General features: G+C 42.5%; 1 protein-coding gene across 1 annotated transcript in view; it reads left to right on the forward strand.

The window, feature by feature from the left end:
- LOC141146729 (aldehyde oxidase-like) overlaps positions 1 to 24,982 on the forward strand; it is a 433,392-nt gene that overhangs the window by 258,377 nt on the left and 150,033 nt on the right. Inside the window, exons 22-26 of the mRNA XM_073633239.1 lie at positions 9,917 to 10,050; positions 12,412 to 12,499; positions 12,606 to 12,692; positions 15,302 to 15,493; positions 20,409 to 20,636. Of these exons, the coding sequence (XP_073489340.1) occupies positions 9,917 to 10,050; positions 12,412 to 12,499; positions 12,606 to 12,692; positions 15,302 to 15,493; positions 20,409 to 20,636 (729 nt within the window). The remainder of the gene's footprint in view (positions 1 to 9,916; positions 10,051 to 12,411; positions 12,500 to 12,605; positions 12,693 to 15,301; positions 15,494 to 20,408; positions 20,637 to 24,982) is intronic.

The following is a 24,982-nucleotide window of genomic DNA, read 5'->3' on the forward strand; positions in this document are numbered from 1 at the left end:
GAGGTGATCAAATATCACCAAAAGAAAGCTCTATTTGTGTTGAAAAAAAGCACGTCAATTTTGTTTGGGAGCCACGTTGCACAACTGCGCAATTGTCAGTTAAAGCGATGCAGTGCCAAATCGCAAAAAATGGCCCTGTCATTGGGCAGCCAAATCCTCCAGGGTTGAAGTGGTTAAAAGTGAGTGAGGCCACTCTGTGCTGAGACTTCATATTCCAGAGTCCTTTGCAGCTGCTTCCTGCAGCTTAGTACAGTCCCCCTGATTGGCTGCTGTAACTGTGCCTTTAATTGGTTCCTTTAATGCCAATAGGAGCACATGGGAGGAAGGCAGAGAGTGGGCAGAACAGTCAGTGTCGATGAGAAGGAGGGGGGGAATCCCCCACAGACATGACATGCGCTCTCACCCTCTTTTGGGCTGGAAAGCCTGTGTACATTGCGGCGGCCAGCTTGGCGGGGTCATGGGTGACATAGTGAGGCACCCGCTACATATAATTTGCTTTCAGTCCATTTAGAAAAAAATAGAAAACACATGCAGCGCTAGAATTATGCGTTTACATATTCAACACATATTAATAAAAAAGTGCTAGAAACATAAAAGATATCTATTAAGTGATATGTGTGTTTGTATAACACATAAACAAATTAAAATAAAAGTCCATAGAGATGTGGTAAATTATATGTTGATTAACAACACATGGGGGTTCCAAGGCATAGATGGTGCCACAACTTCACATGGGGTGGAGACTGGAACCAACTCTGTATGGGGACACTTCACACTTGAATCATCTGCGTGCTCAAAGAAGACTATGAATGGTAAAAATGGGTATCCTTACCAGAACAGGTGGACACAGTCACCGTACGGTGGAGTGTCATAAAGACTTGAGGGATCCAATGATCCCAAGGATATCTGGCTGTAGAGGTCCTGGCGAGGAGTCACGTCCAAGTCCGCCGTCACCGTTCAGGGGTGTGGAAATTCTCGATCGGGATGTCGGTCAGGATACCTCTCTCAGATAGACGGAGTGTGTGAAGAAAAAATGGCTAGGGCTCAGTAGGGTCCCATTCATGAAAGGAGACAAGAGTAAAAAAATCTCCACATAGGGCATGAATCAATTAAATAAGAGGCTTTTATTGAAAAGCTGGAAAAAGTGCTACAGCGCACTCCAAAGTATAAAACGTGATCACAAAGAGGTTAAAAAATAAGATAAAATCGCGTGATAACAAGGCATTTATAGGCATTAGCAACCCGACATGTTTCGGACCATCGTCCTTCTACTGGGGCATAAGCCTGAATGCCTGTACCACACTCATATATACACAAGAATAATTATACCAAATGCCAGTCAGCTGTGTGGAACATGGATAATTGCATGGGTAATTACATGGGAATACTTGACAGATGTATTAAACAGTCACTCTGTGTTTGACTTAATGCAGAACCTACATTGCTGACAGTGCAGACTCTGTATTACATAGTTGACCAATCACGCTACTCTACACAGAGTCATGTGATCTACATAGTTGGGGCTGCAAATTCCAATGGAGGTAGACATCCAATCACGCCGCTCTATGCGGTGTCACGTGACGGCGTCATTGCGCGTGACGTCATCGCGCACCAGGTGTCGCGCTCCAGGCCTCCTTTTCACTCTAAGAAGTGAAAGGCTGTATAGTGGAGCTATAGCATCAACAAACGGCCCTGGGAGACTAGTCATAGCGCGTCAGCCCGGCGCGCTCCAGAGCGCTCACCTTCCGGTGTCCCCCATAGGGAGAATTAAGCATTCCAAATACAGGAAAGGCATACAGACATTCATAAACTTATAAACAAATAATTAAGCAATACACACAGACTGTACATAGGTGGCACATATGAATCCATGTGTCTGGCATTACATCCATATGGTAAATTGTGTAAAATATAGAAAATACCATGTATTTAAAACAAAATGCCTATTAAATATAATATAGCTCTATTTTAAAACTAGGTGGCAGAATCTCAAGAACTACTATAAAGATAAATGTATATGTCAAGGACTATGAACACTTATTAGGACTTGTTAATAAAAGCGTTTATGTCCCATTCTACGTTTAACCCATGCGGGGAGTAGCTTTTTAGTTGGTATATCCAGAAAACTTCAAGTTGTGATACTCCCCTAGTACGTGGGCCCCCTCTCCATGGTGGGACAAATTTGTCTATAACTTGAAATTTCGAGCCCCTCGGGTTTTTATTATGGAATTCCAAGAAATGGCGAGGGACGCTATGGTTGGTGCGACCTTTTTTAATAGCTGTAATGTGTTCATTGACTCGAATGCTGAATGATCTGATGGTGCGATCCACATACTGCATATTGCAGGGACATGTAATTAAGTACACAATGTAACATGTGGCGAAGTGCTTAATCTGATAGATGGTGGAAGTAACGGCAGATTCAAAACATACAGATCTATGATTACCACAGAGATTGTGCAAACACACGTTGCATTTCTTACAGGGATAATATCCTTTAGTCTCTGGGAAAAAGGACGGTCTAGTGGGTGCTTCTATGACATTGCGAGAAATGCGATTCCGCAGTGTTGGAGCCCCCCTAAAAGTGACACCTGCCCTTGTAGGGAGCACGGGGACCCAGGACTGGGTCACTTCTCAAGATGTTCCAATGTCGATTTAGGATTTGTTTAATCTGTCTATGCTGGACAGAGAATTGGGTAAAGAGGGACCATTTAAATTTGTCATTAGAAATTAGTTTTGGTCTTAAAGATGTCAGCGTCTTACGGTCTGTAAGAGAGATTTTTGTAATCTCTTGATCTATCTGTGCAGATTGATAGCCTTTTTCCAAAAATCGTTCCTTCAAAAACTGTGCTTGTTGTAAAAAATCAGTGATGTTAGTGCAGGTCCTACGTATACGTAGTAGTTGACTGCGAGGGACAGAGTCCAACCAGGGGCCATAGTGGCAACTGTCCATGGAGATATAGCCATTTCTGTCCGTCGGCATGAAAAAGGTGGTGGTAACGATCCGACGGTCAGAAATGGCAATCTTTAGATCCAAGAAATGTATCAAAACTGTGCTCAGTTCATATGTGAGGGTAATACCCCTATCATTCTGGTTCAAAGTAGCCATGAAATCATGGAGGGTTTCCTCATCACCTTTCCATAGGAGGAGGATGTCGTCTATATATCTAGCCCACAAACACAGCTCCGGACGCTGTGCGGGATAGACGACATCCTCCTCCCAGAGGGCCATGAAAAGGTTGGCGAGGCTGGGGGCAAATTTGGCCCCCATCGCCACGCCTTTCCTTTGCAGAAAAAAATGATTATTATACCAGAAATAGTTTGACTGTGTTGCAAACCGTAGAAGTTCCATGATATAATGTTGTTGTGGTAATGGGATGTCCTCACTGGCATTCAAGTAATGTTCAACGGCCGCTAAACCCAACCTATGTGGGATAGAGGTATATAACGCTGTAACGTCTGCCGTGACTAAAATGAGGTTGTCTTGATATTCAATACCTTCCAACCGCCGTATAGTATCCCCCGTGTCTCTAAGGTAAGATGGGACCTTAGACACAAGGGGTTGAAGGAAAAAATCTATGTAGCGGCCGACTCTAGATGTAATAGAGTCGATACAGCTTATGATGGGTCTCCCCGGGGGTTTTGTGCTGTTTTTATGTACCTTGGGGAGGTAGTACATCACTGGGATGTGTGGTCCTACTGGGACTAAATAGTCCTTTTCTTTTTTGGTGAGGAATCCTTGTTGGAAACCATATGCGACTAAATTCACTAGAAGTTTCTTAAATTCCCTAGTAGGATCCCGGGGAAGAGGAGTGTATGTTTTATCGTCACTGAGAATATGGCACATCTCCCTGTGGTAATCCTCTTTGTCCAAGATAACCAATCCGCCCCCTTTATCAGCGGGGCGGATGACTATGTCCTTGCGTTCACAAAGGGATTTTAGACCTATCCTAATATTCGGATGATCGTAAGTACGTTTGTTAGGTAGTCCATCCAAGTCTTTGAGAACCAAGTCACAAAAGACTTTAATGGCAGGTGCTGTAGCACTCGGGGGTTAAATAAAGAGGGGTTAGCCAGTCCCATATGAAGGACAACTGGACCTAAAGTATCAATATTTGTATTATTAGTGCTTTCAACACCTCCAGGATTGGCCAAGAAGTGTAGTTGCACATTGAGTTTCCTTTTAAACTTCTGGACATCGATAAAAGTCTCAAATTTGTTCAGCTTTTTAGAGGGAGCAAACTTGAGACCCTTGTCCAGTACATGTAGTTCAGCAATAGAAAAGGATTTTTGGCTAAGATTGAAAATGCCGCTCTTTTTTTATTGTCGTTTTCTTTTTCCTGACCCTCCAGCCTCCTCTGGAGCCTCGTGTCCGTCTCCTCTTCGTTTTGGCCCTGTTGGTCCCCGAGGAAAATCCTCTTTGTATAGGGGATCCGGATATGAATGATTGTATGTTTATGGTGACCTATCCAATTGGTAATGATCCCTAGTGTGGGGTTCATCTCTTAAGGGTGAAAACCTATTATAGGTACAAATGGGAGTATGGTGGGTATAACATGATTCTGAATAGTCCCTTGAATGTTGGTTACGTTGGGGGGATCTATTATACACGTGAGGGGACCTATAATGGGCATATGTTTCTGAATGCCCATTCCCTCTGCTCTGCCCATAAGGGTTGCCTCTACCCCTCCGGGTATTCCCTCTTCCTCTGTTGGGATGTTGGTAGCCATGACCAGAAGAATTATAGGTAGAATAATTCCTAATGGAGGGTTTATTACGATTGTCCGGGGGAGTGGGAAGATGGGTGTTCTTGGGCATAGTAATTTGGCTAGAATGTGTCCCTAAAGGTGTCGGGACTGTTCTACTATTTATAATTGTAGAACAGGTGTCCATTTCAGCCGGGCCTAGTGGTCCGGCGGGGGCGTCACCATCTTTCTTTTGCCAGTTGAAAACAAGATGGCTCTTGTAATCATTGGTATCTCGTGTATATTTCTTCTGTTTTTTAGTCCGTTGATCTTTATCTTCTTTTTCTAAATGGTTTTTAAGATTAGTTGAAAGAGATAGATATTCAGGTGTAGTTTTATAAGGGATGAGTTTATCTTTAAGTTCCTTAATCTCTCTATCAATCAGTGATAATCTATTTTTCTTCCTATCCATCAGGAAGCCTAGAAGTTAGACCCCTGCTTCATTGAAGTAGTGATACCATGACTCAACCTCCACTTCATCTTGCTGTGGATGGATATCCCACCTCAAACCTCTAGGGACCATGCGCTCCTTGGAGTATTGCTCCAGGAACGCAATGTCCCAGAGGAGGTGGATCTCAGAAACCATCAGATTTTTAAGGCACATAAACAAACCCCCTATTTCAGTGTTAGTATTTATGACAACAAAAACTCCTTCTGTGGTGATGGAACGAGTAGTGCGATACTCAAAAACATCCATATCGTGATATAGAACAAAGGTAATGGCAGCAACTATAAACCCAAAACTGTGAAAATCAATAAAACCAATCAATAATTGCGCTATTACAAACTTATATAAGTGGTAGCTGCCAGCATGAAACAATGTGGTAAGCAATGTGCAAATAGAAAAAAATAGAAAACACATGCAGCGCTAGAATTATGCGTTTACATATTCAACACATATTAATAAAAAAGTGCTAGAAACATAAAAGATATCTATTAAGTGATATGTGTGTTTGTATAACACATAAACAAATTAAAATAAAAGTCCATAGAGATGTGGTAAATCATATGTTAATTAACAACACATGGGGGTTCCAAGGCATAGATGGTGCCACAACTTCACATGGGGTGGAGACTGGAACCAACTCTGTATGGGGACACTTCACACTTGAATCATCTGCGTGCTCAAAGAAGACTATGAATGGTAAAAATGGGTATCCTTACCAGAACAGGTGGACACAGTCACCGTACGGTGGAGTGTCATAAAGACTTGAGGGATCCAATGATCCCAAGGATATCTGGCTGTAGAGGTCCTGGCGAGGAGTCACGTCCAAGTCCGCCGTCACTGTTCAAGGGTGTGGAAATTCTCGATCGGGATGTCGGTCAGGATACCTCTCTCAGATAGACGGAGTGTGTGAAGAAAAAATGGCTAGGGCTCAGCAGGGTCCCATTCATGAAAGGAGACAAGAGTAAAAAAATCTCCACATAGGGCATGAATCAATTAAATAAGAGGCTTTTATTGAAAAGCTAGAAAAAGAGCTACAGCGCACTCCAAAGTATAAAACGTGAGCACCGGGCGTCGCGCTCCAGGCCTCCAGGCCTCCTCCGGGCTGACGCGCTATGACTAGTCTCCCAGGGCCGTTTTTTGATGCTATAGCTCCACTATACAGCCTTTCAGTTCCTAGAGTGAAAAGGAGGCCTGGAGCGCGACGCCCGGTGTGCGATGACGTCACGCGCAATGACGCCGTCACGTGACACCGCATAGAGCGACTTGATTGGATGTCTACCTCCATTGGAACTTGCAGCCCCAACTATGTAGATCACGTGACTCTGTATAGAGTAGCGTGATTGGTCAACTATGTAATACAGAGTCTGCACTGTCAGCAATGTAGGTTCTGCATTAAGTCAAACACAGAGTGACTGCTTAATACATCTGTCAAGTATTCCCATGTAATTACCCATGCAATTATCCATGTTCCACACAGCTGACTGGCATTTGGTATAATTATTCTTGTGTATATATGAGCGTGGTACAGGCATTCAGGTTTATGCCCCAGTAGAAGGACGATGGTCCGAAACATGTCGGGTTGCTAATGCCTATAAATGCCATGCAATTATCCATGTTCCACACAGCTGACTGGCATTTGGTATAATTATTCTTGTGTATATATGAGCGTGGTACAGGCATTCAGGTTTATGCCCCAGTAGAAGGACGATGGTCCGAAACATGTCGGGTTGCTAATGCTTATAAATGCCTTGTTATCATGCGATTTTATCTTATTTTTTAACCTCTTTGTGATCACGTTTTATACTTTGGAGTGCGCTGTAGCACTTTTTCCAGCTTTTCAATAAAAGCCTCTTATTTAATTGATTCATGCCCTATGTGGAGATTTTTTTACTCTTGTCTCCTTTCATGAATGGGACCCTGCTGAGCCCTAGCCATTTTTTCTTCACACACTCCGTCTATCTGAGAGAGGTATCCTGACCGACATCCTGATCGAGAATTTCCACACCCTTGAACGGTGACGGCGGACTTGGACATGACTCCTCGCCAGGACCTCTACAGCCAGATATCCTTGGGATCATTGGATCCCTCAAGTCTTTATGACACTCCACCGTACGGTGACTGTGTCCACCTGTTCTGGTAAGGATACCCATTTTTACCATTCATAGTCTTCTTTGAGCACGCAGATGATTCAAGTGTGAAGTGTCCCCATACAAAGTTGGTTCCAGTCTCCACCCCATGTGAAGTTGTGGCACCATCTATGCCTTGGAACCCCCATGTGTTGTTAATTAACATATGATGTACCACATCTCTATGGACTTTTATTTTAATTTGTTTATGTGTTATACAAACATACATATCACTTAATAGATATCTTTTATGTTTCTAGCACTTTTTTATTAATATGTGTTGAATATGTAAATGCATAATTCTAGCGCTGCGTGTGTTTTCTATTTTTTTCTATTTGCACGTTGCTTACCACATTGTTTCATGCTGGCAGCTACCACTTATATAAGTTTGTAATAGTGCAATTATTGATTGGTTTTATTGATTTTCAGTCCATTGTCTACTGCAAATTGTAGATGGGTACACATGAATCCAGCACTTTCCATGAGGCTTTAGTGTGGTTATTATGCCAAAGTGCACATTATTCTACCTTTTAGAACCTTAAGCATCCAACCTTCATCAAACAGCCATTTCATACCCAATAAAGCTAAACAAAGGAACAAACACTTTTATTCAAATATTTACCTAAAAGCCACAAATAATATAAATCTTCTTTGTGTGCACCAAATGCTTTTACAAACCCAGATATTACCTTTTAAAGGCAGCAGTGAAAGCATCACTTTGATGTACATAGCCTGTTCAGAGAGCAGAGCTGTGAGGGGGACCCAACAGGCCCACCCAATACAGGCTGCCAACAGAAAATTTCAGGAGGGGGCAGAGACAAGACTAGTCGCCCTGCCCACGGTCTTAGAGGAATCTCTACGGCAAACTTTCACACTGGATTAGTGCACAGATCTGGAAGAAATATACAAATCACACCCAGGATTCAAGTAAGAATATACACCTCTTGTATTTTAGACAATATTTGCTCATCCTGAAGTTCAGCTTTAAACTACTATGCATTCGCTAATATTGGTACACACCAGTGATGATTACAGATAACTATTAGAAAAATGTACAAACCAGTATCCCAGAGTTTAGTTGTAATTTAGTGCTTCGTTTTGGACCACCCAGGACCCACACAAGAGGAGCAGAGAAGCAAGAAGCAGCACAAAGTGTTTCTTCAAACTCCTTAACCTGTCAATCAAGTTTAGAGTAGATCTATAGCAGGGGGTTTGATTCTTTATTTGGTGGCCTTTATTTCTGGGTTTTATGTCAGTCATAAAGGATCAGTGCCATAAAAGGCTCTGAGTGGAGTAAGAAAGAATCTCAATAATAATAATGGCATGAGTTGGTGGTTTAATTTAAAAAAACGTGACTTTAGAGCTCCCATTTAAAACAAAATAGACCAGAGCAACATGTCCAAAATATACGAGCGCAAGCTGTCCTGATAGTATGTAATTTGAAATCATTGCAGGCTAAAGGCCTCCGTAATGGAGGAGTAATTGTACTGATTCTTTGCAGTACAGATAGTTCATCTTGACTGCATGGGGTTTTATTTTCACATTGGTTTTCCCACAGTACAAATAACAAAATATATAAAAAGGTAAAAGTCTCTTGGTCATATTCTAAAATGTCTGTCTCCACAAGAGAATTTACATAAGTACCGTTATATAATTTTAACATCCTGTGCTAATTAACATAACAAATTGTAAGCATCATCGTTCGTATGTTACCGCTCCTCCTCAAACCTACTTCATTTGAAGATGAATCAATGTCACTACCTCTTTCCAAAGAGCAGGAAGCTGATTTTGGAATTATTAATGCTAATCCAAGAAGTAGAGGGACCTGGCTAGCAGAGGTGTATGTATATCACAAGAAATGCTATCCTAAATTAAAAACTTTGGCAGATAAATTACATATAGGATTATTTGAGCTGTGTATTTGACTGCTTGCATGGAGTTGCATTTTAAAATACTACTAAATTATTTGTTTTTACTTAAAGTGGAGTTCCACCCAAAAGTGGAACTTCCACTCATCAGATTCCTCCCCCCCTCCGGTGACACAGTTGGCACCTTTCAGGGGGGAGGGGGGTACAGATACCTGTATATTACAGGTATCTGTACCCACTTCCGGCATAGATAGCCGCAGAATCTGCGGTTATTTACGCCACTTCCTGCTCCCTCCCCGCTGCCTGCTGGGAAACACACGGGTCCCAGAGGCAGCAGGGACCATCCGTATTGCGCTGCACGACTCGCGCATGCGCAGTAGGGAACCGGGAAGTGAAGCCGCACGGCTTCACTTCCTGATTCCCTTACCGAAGATGGAGGCGGCAGCACCCGAGGACGGAGAGACGCTTCGGCCTCGGGTGCCGACATCGCGGGCGCCCTGGACAGGTAAGTGTCCATGTTTTAAAAGTCAACAGCTGCAGCATTTGTAGCTGCTGACTTTTAAAAAAAAATTTTTCGGCGGCGCTCCGCTTTAAGTTAATTAATGTCCCTTGTTTATGACTGCAATTGAAATATGAATAAATCACTTTCTTTTGGCCTAGATGTCCCAAGCTAAAACATTTTTGAAAAAAAAATGTTTTGGTATTCATAAATGTATTTTTCTTCTATAGAGCCTTGTAGCAAAAGCTTTAGGCATACCCTCTAATCGCGTCAGTTGCCATGTGAAAAGGATTGGTGGAGCGTTTGGTGGAAAGATTGTGAAAACAGCCTACATAGCAGCAATCGCAGCTGTGGCAGCTAAGAAGTAAGTGTCACTTATCTCCATTATGGTGAGTCAATTCAGATAATTTTCTGACCATGAATATTGATTATGGATCCCTACTTCAAAGTCCCCCGCCCAAATCCCTGTTGTAAAAAGCCTATTGAAAGCAGAGTTCTCAAAGCTAAAATTTAAATACAGAAGTGAACGAGTGAGTGCAGTAACTTATCCCTCTCACTATATCCATCTCTGGAGGGCTCCCAGCTAGAATTTTACTGAAACAGAGTGTCTAAAAATAAACATCTTCTGGTGTCCTCTCTTAAAAAAGCTCTAGAAATCCTTTATGAAAGTGTATGTAAACCCAAAATTGATTTCTTCTAGTTTTGGGTAGCGTGGGGAAGGATTAGAACTCCTGTTGGGTTTTTACTGCTATAGCAGTTCAATCCACCTAGCTCCATACCTTCTCTACCCTTTTCCACTCTAGTAGTCCTTCTATTCTTCCTGCAACCCCACTAACACTAACCCTTCCTGTAACCCCAACACTTACACTATCCCTTTATTAAAACCCCAATGCTCACTCTCACAATAAATCGCCCTCTAACCCCAACACTCACTCTCACTAAGCCTCCCTGTAACCCTTGAACTAACCCTCCCATGTAAACACTTGTTTAAATGCTCAGGAATAAGCAAATCTGCTTGGTCATGGTTCGCAAATCTTGCTCATACATTTTGAAGCAAACCCTATTAAATTCTATAGGGGCAAATCTTGTTATTCAATTTTTGCCATTTGTGGGGCTGATGAACAAGCTTTTGTCAAACACAAGGCATGAGAAGCTGGGCACTGGCATGAGGGACATGTACAAATGACAAAATAAAAATAAAAAACTTTTGTGACGGACCCCCGTCCTCAACAGGACTATGTCCGCCGTAAATGCTTCCTTTGTCCAGACTAGAACCAGCACTACCCAAGACCCTTTAGCTCACCTAGTCATTAGCCGTAACTCAGTGTAGGGTAAAAAACATCAAACTGTTTATTCAAACACAGATATACTCTCAGGGAACAACTCTCCCCTCCCTTTGATTCAGGACAGGGTAAACTGTCCAATCAGCAGGGAGAGTTGTTGGAGGAATTCGCCACTCCCCTCTCCACCCTGCCCCCAGTCCACATGCCAGGAACACAAATACAAAACATCCATCCCATAATACATTTCTCCTAAGGCAGACAGACACAACAGAACAATGGGACACAGCCACACACCAAACAATCCCAGCAAACAGTCCACAACAGCATGAGACAGCACACAATATATACATATATACAACATTCCAGTGTGGCTGTACAGTGAGTCTGACTAGCACAGATCAGACTGGGGTTCTCGGTCACCCTGTGCCCCTAATGGACACAGGGTGATTTACACACAGGAGGGGTCGGGGGAGATGGACACAGAGTTTCCAGAGCTCTCCAAGGTAAGCTGGGTTCCACAAGCCTTCCACCCAAAGTGACTCCCGTCACAACTATCCGTAACCGTTCCAACATACACTCTCTAGCATGCTCTAACAGCTCCAACATACACTGAACATGGTTTTGTGGGGCCAATCTTTCTATAGAGAGGTGGTTTATCCATCCCTTTAAATGTATGGCTCTTTTGACTCAGCTGAACAGGACAAAGCTATTTACACATTATAGATTGTGCCTTATATCTGGCTGTGAACCATCAATTATTTTTACCAAACGTTCGCAATATGCAAGCTTTGTACACAGTTACATAGATACATAGTTAGTAAGGTTGAATAAAGACACCAGTCCATCCTGAGTAAGTGTGGGTGTGTGTGTATGTCTACAATTATCCCTATTTATTTAAGGTACCCATACCACCAATACATCGCACACTCACATTGGTCCCGACCCTCAAGGAGCCCACAATCCAAGGTTTCTAACTTACATTCATATACTAGGGCCAATTTTGGACAGAAGCCAATTAACCTACCAGCATGTCTTTGGAGTGTGGGAGGAAACCGGAGTACCCGGAGGAAACCCACGCAAGCACAGGAAGAACATGCAAACTCCAGGCAGGTAGTGTCCTGGTTGGGATTCGAACCAGTGACCCTTTTTACTGCTAGGTGAGAGTGCTAACCACTACACCACTGTCCCGCCCATGGCAAATATATAAATATATGTATATCCCAAGGAATTGCCAAACCCATGGTAGTGGCAAACCTAAACCTGCTCCCTACTCTGTATCAAAGCCTAAACTATCTGTACCATAAAGTAAAACTACAACAACCTCAACTCCAAAATCGACTGCTTTGGTAAACTGATAGAATTTACAACACATGTAAGGCTCTATTATGCTTAAGAACAACTCCAGACTGACTTAAAAGATCCATTGCATTCTTATTTTTTAGGATCAAACATCCCGTTCGCTGCATTCTAGAGCGTAGTGAAGACATGCTTATAACTGGAGGACGACATCCCTATCTTGGAAAATATAAGGTGAGTTCTGTATAGAAAAATGAAGATTCATATACTGTAAATCATCCTCTTTAAAATATCACATTGTAGCTTCAAGGAAAACGCTAATTCAGAATTCTTTTTTCAGGTGGGATATATGAATGATGGCAAAATCGTAGCAGCTGATGTCAATTTATACAGCAATGGTGGATGTTCGGGGGTAGAATCTATATTTGTAAGCCTTAACCACTGTTACACCTCTGTACGATATTTTAAATTTCTGGCAATATTAAGGGCAATTCCAGCCAAACAGCGCACTATACATTTTCAGCACATATACAGGAACTGTTTATTTGCCAAAAGACATTTTGGCTGTCTTTTTCCTTTTCAACTTGCATTAGAAATAAGCATCACCACTTTTTTGACACCTGTTCTGAACCATCTTCCTCTTGTAGCTCCAACTAAGAAATATTTGTTCATTACATTCTCAGGCTCTGCTTTCTGTAGTTCTACACAATATCTGTACTTTACCGCTCCTCCTCACAATGGAAATCTACAAATCAGCTGTGGTGGCAACCGTATAGTTCCTGTGTGACTAATATCTCAATAGTTCTTAAAGCGTGAGATAGGTTGATTGCAGTAATGGTCCCTATGCTTCAAATCTCTTCATTTAAAACAAAAACCACATAGAAGAGCATATATATCAAATGAGGAAGCCGCACTAAAATTGCTTTAAAGCTGAACTAAAATTATCCATCGTGCGTGTGTGTATGTGGGTGTGTGAAAAAAAATATATATCTTGTATAATATATATTATACAGCTTGTATAACAGTGTAAATTTGCTATCCCCTAAAAATAATTTAACACAGCCATTAATGTCTTAATGGCTGGCAACAAAAGTGAGTATACCCCTAAGTGAAAATTTCCAAATTAGGCGCAATTAGTCATTTTCCCTCCCCGGTGTCATATGACTCGTTAGTGTTACAAGGTCTCAGGTGTGAATGGGGAGCAGGTGTGTTAAATTTGGTGTTATTGCTCTCACTCTCTCATACTGGTCACTGGAAGTTGAACATGGCACCTCATGGCAAAGAACTCTCTGAGGATCTGAAAAAAAGAATTGTTGCTCTACATAAAGATGGCCTAGACTATAAGAAGATTGCTAAGACCCTGAAACTCAGCTGCAGTATGGTGCCCAAGACCATACAGCGGTTTAACAGGACAGGTTGCACTCAGAACAGGCCTCGCCATGGTCGACCAAAGAAGTTGAGTGCACATGTTCAGCGTCATATCCAGAGGTTGTCTTTGGGAAATAGACATATAAATGCTGCCATCATTGCTGCAGAGGTTGAAGGGGCGGGGGGTTAGCCTGTCAGTGCTCAGACCATATGCAGTACACTGTATCAAGTTGGTCTGCATGGCTGTCCTCCCAGAAGGATGTCTCTTGTAAATATGATGGAACAAGAAAGCCCACAAACAGTCAGTTTGCTGAAGACAAGCAGACTAAGGACATGGATTACTAGAACCATGTCCTGTGGTCTGATAAGACCAAGATAAACGTATTTGGTTCAGATGGTGTCAAGCGTGTGGCGGCAACCAGGTGAGGAGTACAAAGACAAGTGTGTCTTGCCTACAGTCAAGCATGGTGGTGGGAGTGTCATGGTCTGGGGCTGCATGAGTGCTGCCGGCACTGGGAAACTACAGTTCATTGAGGGAACCATGAATGCCAACATGTACTGTGACATACTGAAGCAGAGCATGAACCCCTTCCTTCAGAGACTGGGTAACAGGGCAGTATTCCAACATAACAACCCCAAACACACCTCCAAAACGACCACTGCCTTGCTAAAGCAGCGAGGGTAAAGGTTATGGACTGGCCAAGCATGTCTCCAGACATAAACCCTATTGAGCATCTGTGGGGCATACTTAAAGGAAAGGTGGAGGAGCGTAAGGTCTCTAACATCCACCAACTCTGTGATGTCGTCATGGAGGAGTGGAAGAGGACTCCAGTGGCAACCTGTGAAGCTATGGTGAACTCCATGCTCAAGAGGGTTAAAGCAATGCTGGAAAAAAATGGTGCTCACACAAAATATTGACACTTTGGGCCCAATTTGGACATTTTTACTTAGGGGTGTACTCACTTTTGTTGCCAGCAGTTTATACATTAATGGCTGTGTGTGTTGTTTTGAGGGGACAGTAAATTTATACTGTTATACAAGCTGTACACTCACTACTTTACATTGTAGCAAAGTATAATTTCTTCAGTGTTGTCACATGAAAAGATATGATAAAATATATACAAAAATGTCAGGGGTGTATTTACTTTTGTGAGATTATGTATGTATATGTGTGTGTGTGTTCCCCAAAATGCTTTGCCCTGCAGCCAGGCACACAGGTTCATTCACACGATCTTTAATGGGGGTGTTTTGTTTTATTTTTGGAGAACTCGGATAGGGTAAGGGAATTGAGTGGGATACTGCAAAAAATAAAAAACAGGAACTATATAAAACTTGAGGACTTAGGTATTCTTTCTGGACAAGCTATAATATAAAATCTGTGCTTGTAGCAAACAGTAGACTTCAGCTTTAAGGTAGTAGTATTAGTAGTAGTTAACTGTAAACTCCTTTCTTAGAGCCACAAGAGCAGAGTGTCTTTAAGCAGAGTATAAGATGGACAAAGCTCTTCAGAACACCAGCCAGTGTCCCCTTTAACTAGACCCACAGCTGACCCTCTCTAGCACCAGAGGCAGAAACGGAATTTCGGCCCCCTCCTTCATGTTTTTAATAATTGTTCTGTTTGTTAAACACACTCATTGCCTGCATGATATTTTTTATTACTTTATTTAGATAATGGAGATTTCAGTGCTTCAGACAGATGTTTCTTACTATATCCCTAATCTGAGATGCATAGGAAGAGTATGCAGGACCAATCTGCCATCCAATATATCATTTCGAGGGTTTGGGTTTCCACAGTGTGCTCTTGTCACAGAAGTATGGATTGATGAAGTTGCTGCTGGGTGCAATTTACCAGCTCATCGGGTAAGTGATATTTGCATGTACATGTCATATGTATTGGTCAATAGTTTGTTGTGCCTATTAATATAATCCCATTCCATAATAGAATTGGCAGTCTTGCGTGTTATGAGGGTAGATGTGCAGAGAAAAGAAAAAAAAAAAGCTACACAATTTTCAAATTCTGTACAATGCAAACATCTGACTACTATTTACTGTGATACACCTGCCCATGTTACAGGTCTTGACACCCCATTTACCCAACCTAATTTATGAGACTATAGTATGCCAAGACTATCTGATGATAACTGCATATTTAGTATGCAAACAAGCCTGCAACCACTGCAGTAGTACGCAGGAACACAAAAAAGAAATACAGGCATACAAATGTGTATCCAAACTAAAAAGCACAAATGTAATATATTACAGCTTGACAGTCTTTAGGACTGACTGCATTCAATTTAATTGTTTGAGTTCAGAGCATTCTCAGAAGATGCCTATTGATTGTGCCAGAAATGCAGTGTCCCTGTCACTTCCTATGGAATACAAAACTGCAAAAACAATCATATCTTTCTTTTGTAAAGTCCCCGGGTTACAAACAAGATGGATTCTATAGGTTTGTTCTTGAATTGAATTTGTATGTAATTTGGAACAGGTACATTTTTAATTTCAGCCAAAAAAAATATGTTTACGTTTTTTGGATAGCAAACATTTGTTTTGCTGTCTGTGCCCCTGTTCAGAAGATTTCACCTCACTTTCTGTCCCTGTGACAATTGGATTTTGAATATTTGGGGTTGTTGTGGAGGCAAGGATTGGTGATAAAGCTTCAGTGGAGACACCTTTTTCCCATGATAACTCTAATGCCCTGTACACACGATAGAATTTTCCGACAACAAAATCCATGTTTTTTTTCCGACGGATGTTGACTCAAACTTGTCTTGCATACACACAGTCACACAAATCTTGTTGGAAATTCCGAACATCAAGAACACGTTGACGTACAAAACGTACGACGAGCCAAGAAAAATGAAGTTCAATAGCCAGTGCAGCTCTTCTGTTTGATTCCGAGCATGTGTGGAATTTTATGCGTCAGAATTATGTACACACAATCAGAATTTTCCGACAACGGATTTTTTTTTTTTGTCGGAAAATTTGAGATCCAGATCTCAAATTTTGTGTGTCAGAAATTCCAATGAAAAATGTCCGATGGAGCCTACACACGGTCGGAATTTCCGACAACAAGCTCCCATCGAACATTTTCTGTCGGAAAATCCTATCGTGTATACAGGGCATTACAGGAGTGAATTTCCCTTTTTAGGGGTAGATTTCTTCTCACTTCCTGTTATCTCCCTCTGTAAGTATGAGTGGTATGTACGTTGCATGTTTGTAAATCAGGGACTGCATGTAGTTCAATCGTTTACCATGTAATGGAAATAAACAAAGGAAGATAACCATGGCTACCTCCATGGATATAGTAGAGAAATCAGTCTATGTGAAAGTGCAAAAACGAATGCAACCACCACGTGTCATGTACCTGGTAGGAGTCTGAAATGATGAGGTCAGCCTTTCTTGTATCTCCAATCCAAGCCCCACTGGAGATGGAACAGATGGTGGGAAGGATCAGGAGGAACACGAGTGCCTGTGAATGCTGCGTGCAGAACTTGCCGGAAGTGTTGCAGACTGGGAAGTGCAGGCAGGGTTTCTGGTGAAGAGCTGGAACCAGCACAGCTGAGAGGATGGACGGCCAGCACAGGTACTCGGAAACAGCGTGGAGCCAAACAGGAGACAGGAGCGAGGTCATCAGGTAAGCTGGGTTCAGTAACGGGCGGGCAGCGAGGTACCAAGGTATAAACAGGAGCAAGGTCAAACAGGAAGCCAGGATCATGAACCAGTAATCAGAGTCCAGAATCAGGGTCAGGAAGGCCAGGGTTTCAGCAACAGGAAGTCAAGTCAAACAAACAGGGTTTCAGAATCTCAGGACACAGCTGAAGATCAAGCAGCACCTGTCAGAAATCAGAGCAACCCTTAAATAGGCTGTCAGGTGCCAATTGTGGTCAGATGTGTGTTCCTGCGCAAGGAAATCTGCCGATGCCCGTGAATGCGCGCATGCGCACGTGTGCGTGCCGAGCGCATCCTGACAGTTCTCTTACAACGTGTAAGGACTTGTAAGCTGCAGTGTTTTTTTTATTTTGGGTTTAGATACACTTTAAGGACTGATTGATTGTTCAAAAAAAAAAATTTCATATATTATTTAGAGACCTTGGGCACTCTATAAAAAAACTTCATCCAAAAACTTGGAATAGTTTTAATAAAAAGTTGTTCTTGTATTAATGTTGTTCTTTGCATTCCTGAGGTACTTACTCTTTGGTTTTTAACCTGACCTTGCACAAGTATGCAGATCAAGAAAGTCAGAGTTAGGTCAGACATCTTTATCTGCATATGTATTCTATGAAATGTTGGGTGCCAGGAGCATGCGTCATTGAATAGTCTCGCCACTGCACCTGCCTGTGTAATAAAAGAAGTGACTGGGCAGAGAGTCTGTGGTTTTACCAGTCTCAGTTTTACTGAGATGCACAGAGGATGGAGTTGCTCATGAACACCCTAGCCTCACTGCCACCCCACACTGTGTCTCTGAGGCAGCCACCTCAAATGCCTTTAGGGGGAGCACATCCCTGCAGGCTGAACACATGGCTCACTAGGAGATTCATGTATAAGATGATTGGTGTTTCCATTAGCATGGAGCTCTTGCTGTCTGTGTGTCAATGTTGAGTCACCTTCACTTCCCTTTCTGGTGACAGCTGTCACCAAATCTGGTTGTGAAGGCAAAACTGATCATTTAGACTAGAGTCGTCTCTCAAACAAGACAAGAGACATTTCCTAAGAGGGATACATTTTCTCTCACTGTGAAAGGTGAGGTTTTCCTTTCTTTCTTTAGGAAGATTTTTTCTTGGGAGGTAAGGGAAGATCTCCCCAATGATAAGACAAACCGAAATAAAAAAACTGACAAAAGTTTCCCTTTCCCACTTTATTCATAACAAGATAAAGGTTTTGTCTGGAGTTCCACTTTAAGAAGCTTGTTGACTGTGACGCTACCACAGTAAATAATTACTATACCTGATTTAGCACCATGATGTTTAGGCAGGGTTGCTAGTAAATTTACCTGCCAGGTATAGTTGCCTTGGCCAATTGATAGGGAATCAATTGATTCCACCCAATTATGGAATTGCTGCACTTATCTGTTCTGTCACCAGATGGCCGGGTATCTGGTGGCATTAGATAAGACAAGGGCATTCAAGGACAGATTAGGAATAGATGGGGTATCTCAGCCAGTGGCAGGGATCTTCTTGGGTCTCTTGGCATGCTGGGAGAGCCTATTTATTTGGGTGGGGTCAGGTGATCGGGGTTCTGTGCCACCTAGACAGCTGTCTGGGTGGACTTGTGTTGTGCTGTCCCGGGCTGCTTGGCCAGAGCCTGAGCCTATCCTGGGGACATCTGGCTGCTAGGCTGTCTGAGGGCCTATTCAGAAGTAAGGGAGCAGCATAGGGTTGGGATTGCGGCTTGCAGTCCAACCAGAAGTGACGGTTCTGCCGGCCAGAGAACCTGTCATGGTCAGAGGTAGAAGGGAAGCTGTCGTCACTAAGGGACCATCCACCCTATTATCAGGGACCACAGTGAGTAGCTGAAGCAAGTATCAGAGCAGTGCTCTCACCAACCGGGAACGGTGAAGAATTGGGAAACTTCAGCAGGTGTCAAGCCAGGGACCCAGCCAGTGGAGGTGATGCTTGCAGAACAGCCTTGTGTGCCAAGCCAGGGACCGAGCAGGCCAGTGGGGTGACGCTTGAGGAGTATCTTGAATGCCAAGCTAGGGACCCAGTAGGGAAGCGGGGGTGACGCTTGAGGAAGATACTGAGTGAGAAGATTGGAAGAGCTCAGAGGATCCAGTGGCAGTGGATCAGCAAGTCTAGTGAGAGAGACTGGGAGCTCAGTTGAGTGAAGATCTGCAAGAGGAGATTGTAGAGGAAGTGAAAGCGTTCACTGTAACCTTTGTTATAAACTGTTCAAGATTGTTGCCATAGGAGATACTGTGTCTACACATGCAGATGTGGTGTCCGGCTGGATGCCTTTCCCTACATGGCTGTCTACCTATAGAAGTTTCGGAGTCTGCCAATTAACATTGCAACCACTTAAGGGTGTCTTGGCCCTAAACCCTCTCTCCCACAGTTCTGTTTAAGAGACAATAAATCTCTTTGCATTCAAGAAGTGTCTGGTGCCCATGAATCTACCTTGCATTACACTCATCATGCCTCATAACCCACTCTACATAGAAGGATGTCAGCTATCCTTAACTCTGGAGGCTCTCATTAGACCAAAGGGGACCCAGGACTTGGCTACACTAAGGCCCCTTTCACACTGGGGCGGGAGGTGCATCGGCGGTAAAGCGCTGCTATTATTAGCGGCGCTTTACCGTCGTTATAGCGGCGGTATTTGGCCGCTAGCGGGGGCAGTTTTACCCCCCCGCTAGCGGCCAAGAAAGGGTTAAAAACCACCACAAAGTGCCTCTGCAGAGGCGCTTTGGCGGCAGTTTAGCCGCGCTGCCCCATTGATTTCAATGGGCAGGAGCGGTGTATACACCGCTCCTTCACTACTCCGAAGATGCAGCTAACAGGACTTTTTCTCCCATCCTGCTAGCGCACCGCTCCAGTGTGAAAGCCCTCGGGCTTTCACACTGGAGACACAGCAGCGGCTGTTTCGGGCCGGTTTGCAGGCGCTATTTTTAGAGCAATAGCGCCTGCAAACCGCCCCAGTGTGAAAGGGGTCTAAGAAGGACCTACAAGTCCACTCTTAGACTGGATTTCTTGAGTTCTGTTTAAGATATGTCTATTTCTTTAATGATAATAGACTTTATTTTTTTTTAATATACAGCTTTTTCTATGTATTTTAGGTCAGAGAGCTGAACATGTACAGGAAAGTCATTACCACCCCTTACAAGCAGGTGTTTGATACTACCAATCTGACGAGATGCTGGGAGAGCTGTATGGAAAGTTCGGCATACCACACCAGGAGGGAAGCTATAAAACAGTTCAACAAAGGGAACCCCTGGATAAAACGAGGCATAGCACTGATACCCTTGAAATTTCCTGTTGCCTTTTGTGCCGCCTTTCAAAATCAGGTAAGCAATGCTTTTTGTTATACGCTTCAAAAATGCATAATATTTCTATATCACATACAGCAATGCAACTCAGAAAGGTTATGTGTAAATTTAAAGCAGATGTAAAAAAAAAAATACATATGCAGTACATTAGTTGATCTGCCAGAATTGCACTCAGCTACTAAACCATTGACAAACTACTCAACCATTCCTACTTTCAGATGGCTACAACATAAAGGTTAATCATTCTGTAGTCAAAAGTAAAAAAAAATAGGAGGCCATTTGAAAAAAAATAATGGCTATTTGAGATAACACAGGAAATGTGTAGTAGACACAGAACAGCTCTGAATTTCTGACATGAGCAACAAATGTTGCACTTACCAAACAGATATAACAAAATACTTTCAATTTTATATTTAACAGATCAAATGGGAGCAAATAATAACTAAATAAGTACACCCTCAATAGCCCCAACTCAAGTGTTTAACAGTGGCCTCCTTGGCTGTTCACAGAAACAGGCCCAACATTTTTACTGTGCTGATAGTCCCTTTGCAGTAATTACCTATAGACTTGAATGTGGATGTACTCCTGCACTATAGACACTTGAAGAACATTAAAATTTATGGGAGGTTCATGCGCAGGCATGGTTGGCTTATTGGGTTGTAGCTGGGTGCAATGTGTATTTTCCACTGCCAGTGGAGTTTGGTTGCAATGACAATGCAGTTGGGGGAGAAAGTCGGGAGAACTTAGCTCCTCTATGATTTCCTCATTCAAAAGGGAACGGCTATCCGATAGGATGTGGGCACCCCATGTGACTGGTGGCCATCTTGGGTCAGACAGAGTCTATTTAAAACTCCAACTCCCGGGCTTGGCACGATTTATTCGAGTGGTTAGCTTAGGGCAAGGTTCCCGGTCTGGCAGGGAGAGTGCTTAGAGACAGGAAAAGTTTTCTGAGGAGTAGGGACAGTGCAGGAATTACAGTGCCTTGCAAAAGTATTCTCCCCCTTGGCTTTTTACCTATTTTGTTACATTACAGCCTTTAGTTCAATGTTTTTTTAATCTGGATTATATGTGATGGATCAGAATACAATAGTCTAAGTTGATGAAGTAAAATTACAAAAATATATACATAAAACTATTTTTCAGAAATAAAAAACTGATAATTGGCATGTGTGTATGTATTCACCCCCTTTGTTATGAAGCCCATAAAAAGCTCTGGTGCAACCAATTACCTTCAGAAGTCACATAATTAGTGAAATGATGTCCACCTGTGTGCAATCTAAGTGTCACATGATCTGTCATTACATATACACATCTTTTTGAAAGGCCCCAGAGGCTGCAACACCTAAGCAAGAGGCACCACTAACCAAACACTGCCATGAAGATCAAGGAACTCTCCAAACAAGTAGGGGACAATGTTGTTGAGAAGTACAAGTCAGGGTTAGGTTATAAAAAAATATCCAAATCTTTGATGATACCTAGGAGCACCATCAAATCTGTCATAACCAAATGGAAAGAACATGGCACAACAGCAAACCTGCTAAGAGACAGCCGCACACCAAAACTCATTGACCGGGCAAGGAGGGCATTAATTAGAGAGGCAGCACAGAGACCTACGGTAACCCTGGAAGAGCTGCAGAGTTCCACAGCAGAGACTGGAGTATCTGTATATAAGACGACAATAAGCCGTACGCTCCATAGCGCTGGGATTTATGGCAGAGTGGCCAAAAGAAAGCCATTACTTTCAGCAAAAAACAAAATGGCACGTTTTGAGTTGGCGAAAAGGCATGTGGGAGACTCCCAAAATGTACGGAGGAAGGTGCTCTGGTCTGGTGAGACTAAAATTAAACTTTTTGGCCATCAAAGAAAACGCTATGTCTGGCGCAAACCCAGCACATCACATCACCCAAGGAACACCATCCCCACAGTGAAACATGGTGGTGGCAGCATCATGCTGTGGGGATGTTTTTCAGCAGTTGGGACTGGAAAACTGGTCAGAGTTTAGGGAAAGATGGATGGATGGTAAATACAGGGATATTCTTGAGCAAAACCTTTACCACTCTGTGTGTGATTTGAGGCTAGGACGGAGGTTCATCTTCCAGCAGGACAATGACCCCAAACACACTGCTAAAGCAACACTTGAGTGGTTTAAGGGGAAACATGTGAATGTGTTGGAATGGCCTAGTCAAAGCCCAGGCCTCAATTCAATAGAAATTCTGTGGTCATACTTAGATTGCTGTTCACAAGCGCAAACCATCCAACTTGAAGGAGCTGGAGCAGTTTTGCAAGGAGGAATGGGCAAAAATCCCAGTGGTAAGATGTGTCAAACTCATAGAGACTTATCCAAATTCATTCACCATCCACTTCAACTACTTGCGATATCAGTTATGGTTGATATGTACACTCCATGATACATGTTTTTATCTTTGTATTTTCTAAATAAATATATGATTATTTTTCTATTTAATTGATTGTGATTCCTACTCAAGTGCCGCTAAAGTCCTACCCAAGGGGAATTCTTCTCTTTTGTATGCTTATATTTGGATGTTGGCACTGTGAAACCATCACTGCTACCCCTTTATTGTTACGTGACCAAGAGGTTTTTTCTATTCTGTCATGGAATGTTCGTGGTCTAATTCAAAATTTAAAAGAGCATTGTTATTTAGATATCTGAAAAGTTATCCACACATAGTGCTACTTCAAGAAACTCATCTAACGGAATAAGCTTCTGACCCTTAAGAGGCCTTAGGTACAGAAAGCATATCATGCTACATATTTCAAGTTTTCTAGAGGGGTTTCAATATTGCTTAGCAGATCATTGCCATGTATGGTGGAGGATATATTTTCTGACCCCACAGGGTAAATATGTTTTGGCTGTGTTTCTTCTGTGGGGTCAGAGATATATAGCTGTTAGTGTGTATATACCGCCCCCTTTTGTGGGGACTTTGTTGTATAGTATCACAGAAAAGATATCTTTGTATGATCCAGCTCAATTATTGATAATGGGAGACTTTAACACTATACTTGGTCCTGTTCTGGATAAACCAACCCCCCCTAAATATTTTTCGGGAGAACTCAGTAATTGGGCCAAGATGGTAAATCTGGTAGAAGCTTGGCGGTGGAAACACTCATCAACTAGAGTATACTCATGTTTTTCAACTTCTTATACGACCGCCTGCGGCATAGATCTAGCGTTTGTTAACTCGGCGATATTAGCAGGTATGGTGGATGTTAAATACTTGCTGAGCAGGTTATCTGACCATGCTCCACTTATGCTTACACTTTGCATGCACTATTTTTGTAATGCAGCGCAATGGAGATTGGGAACTTACTGGATTTCACATCCAGATGTGAGTAAAAAAATTCTGAACCTTTTAACAGAGTATTGGGAAATTATTGCAGGGTCATCTACTTTAGCAATAACATGGGACGCATTTAAGGCTTATACAAGGGGACAGGATATATCCGCTATTAAAGCGGTTATTAAGGCTCGGGAAATAAGGAGTGATGCTTTAAAATGTATAATAGAAGAGAAGATATGCTACGGATCCCTCAGAATCAAATTTTAATGCTTTACTTCATGACAAACGGGTAATTTACTTACATATGGCAGAGGCCACAAGATTGGATTTATACCAAAATAAACAGAAGCTTTTTGAGCAGGGAGATCCTAATGGTAGTTTTTGGCCATGATGGCTAAACATGAACAACCTAGTGTTCCGATATCAGAAATATACACCGCTCCTGGAGATATGGTTTGTACACAGCCCAATAATTATGGAGACTTTTTGGCAATTTTATCAGACACTGTATACATCTTAGTTGTGCCCTGACTTCCAGCCAACATAATTGGCAGCTTGGCTGGATCCAGTTGCACTGGCTTGGTTAACGGATAATGAGAGGGAGATGTTAGTATATTTAATAACACCGGGGGAGGTCCTTTTGGTCATTGGCTCCTTCCCATTGGGGAAGTCACTGGGACCAGGTGGCCTTCCTATTGAATTTTATAAGGCTCATGGAGAGCTTTTAGCCCCTGTTCTGGCTTCTCTTTACTCTGAATGCTTGAGGGAAGGTGTCCTACCGAAATCAATGAGTCATGCTCATATAGTTTTACCCAAAAAGATCCATCTGTTTGTGCTTCATATAGGCCTATCGCACTTTTGAATGTAGATTTTAAGATCTTGACAAAGCTTATCTCTAGGTGACTACAACCTCTGCTGTCTAATATTATTGACTCAGATCAGACAGGATTCATGTCTAGTAGGACTACCAATGTGAATTTGAGGAGATTATATACCAACATTCATGCCTTACATCTTAATATAGGTTCTAGGGTTATTGCCTCCGTAGACATAGAGAAGGCTTTT

The sequence above is a fragment of the Aquarana catesbeiana genome, linkage group LG06, assembly GCF_042186555.1.
Source record: "Aquarana catesbeiana isolate 2022-GZ linkage group LG06, ASM4218655v1, whole genome shotgun sequence".
Taxonomy (NCBI): Eukaryota; Metazoa; Chordata; class Amphibia; order Anura; family Ranidae; genus Aquarana; species Aquarana catesbeiana.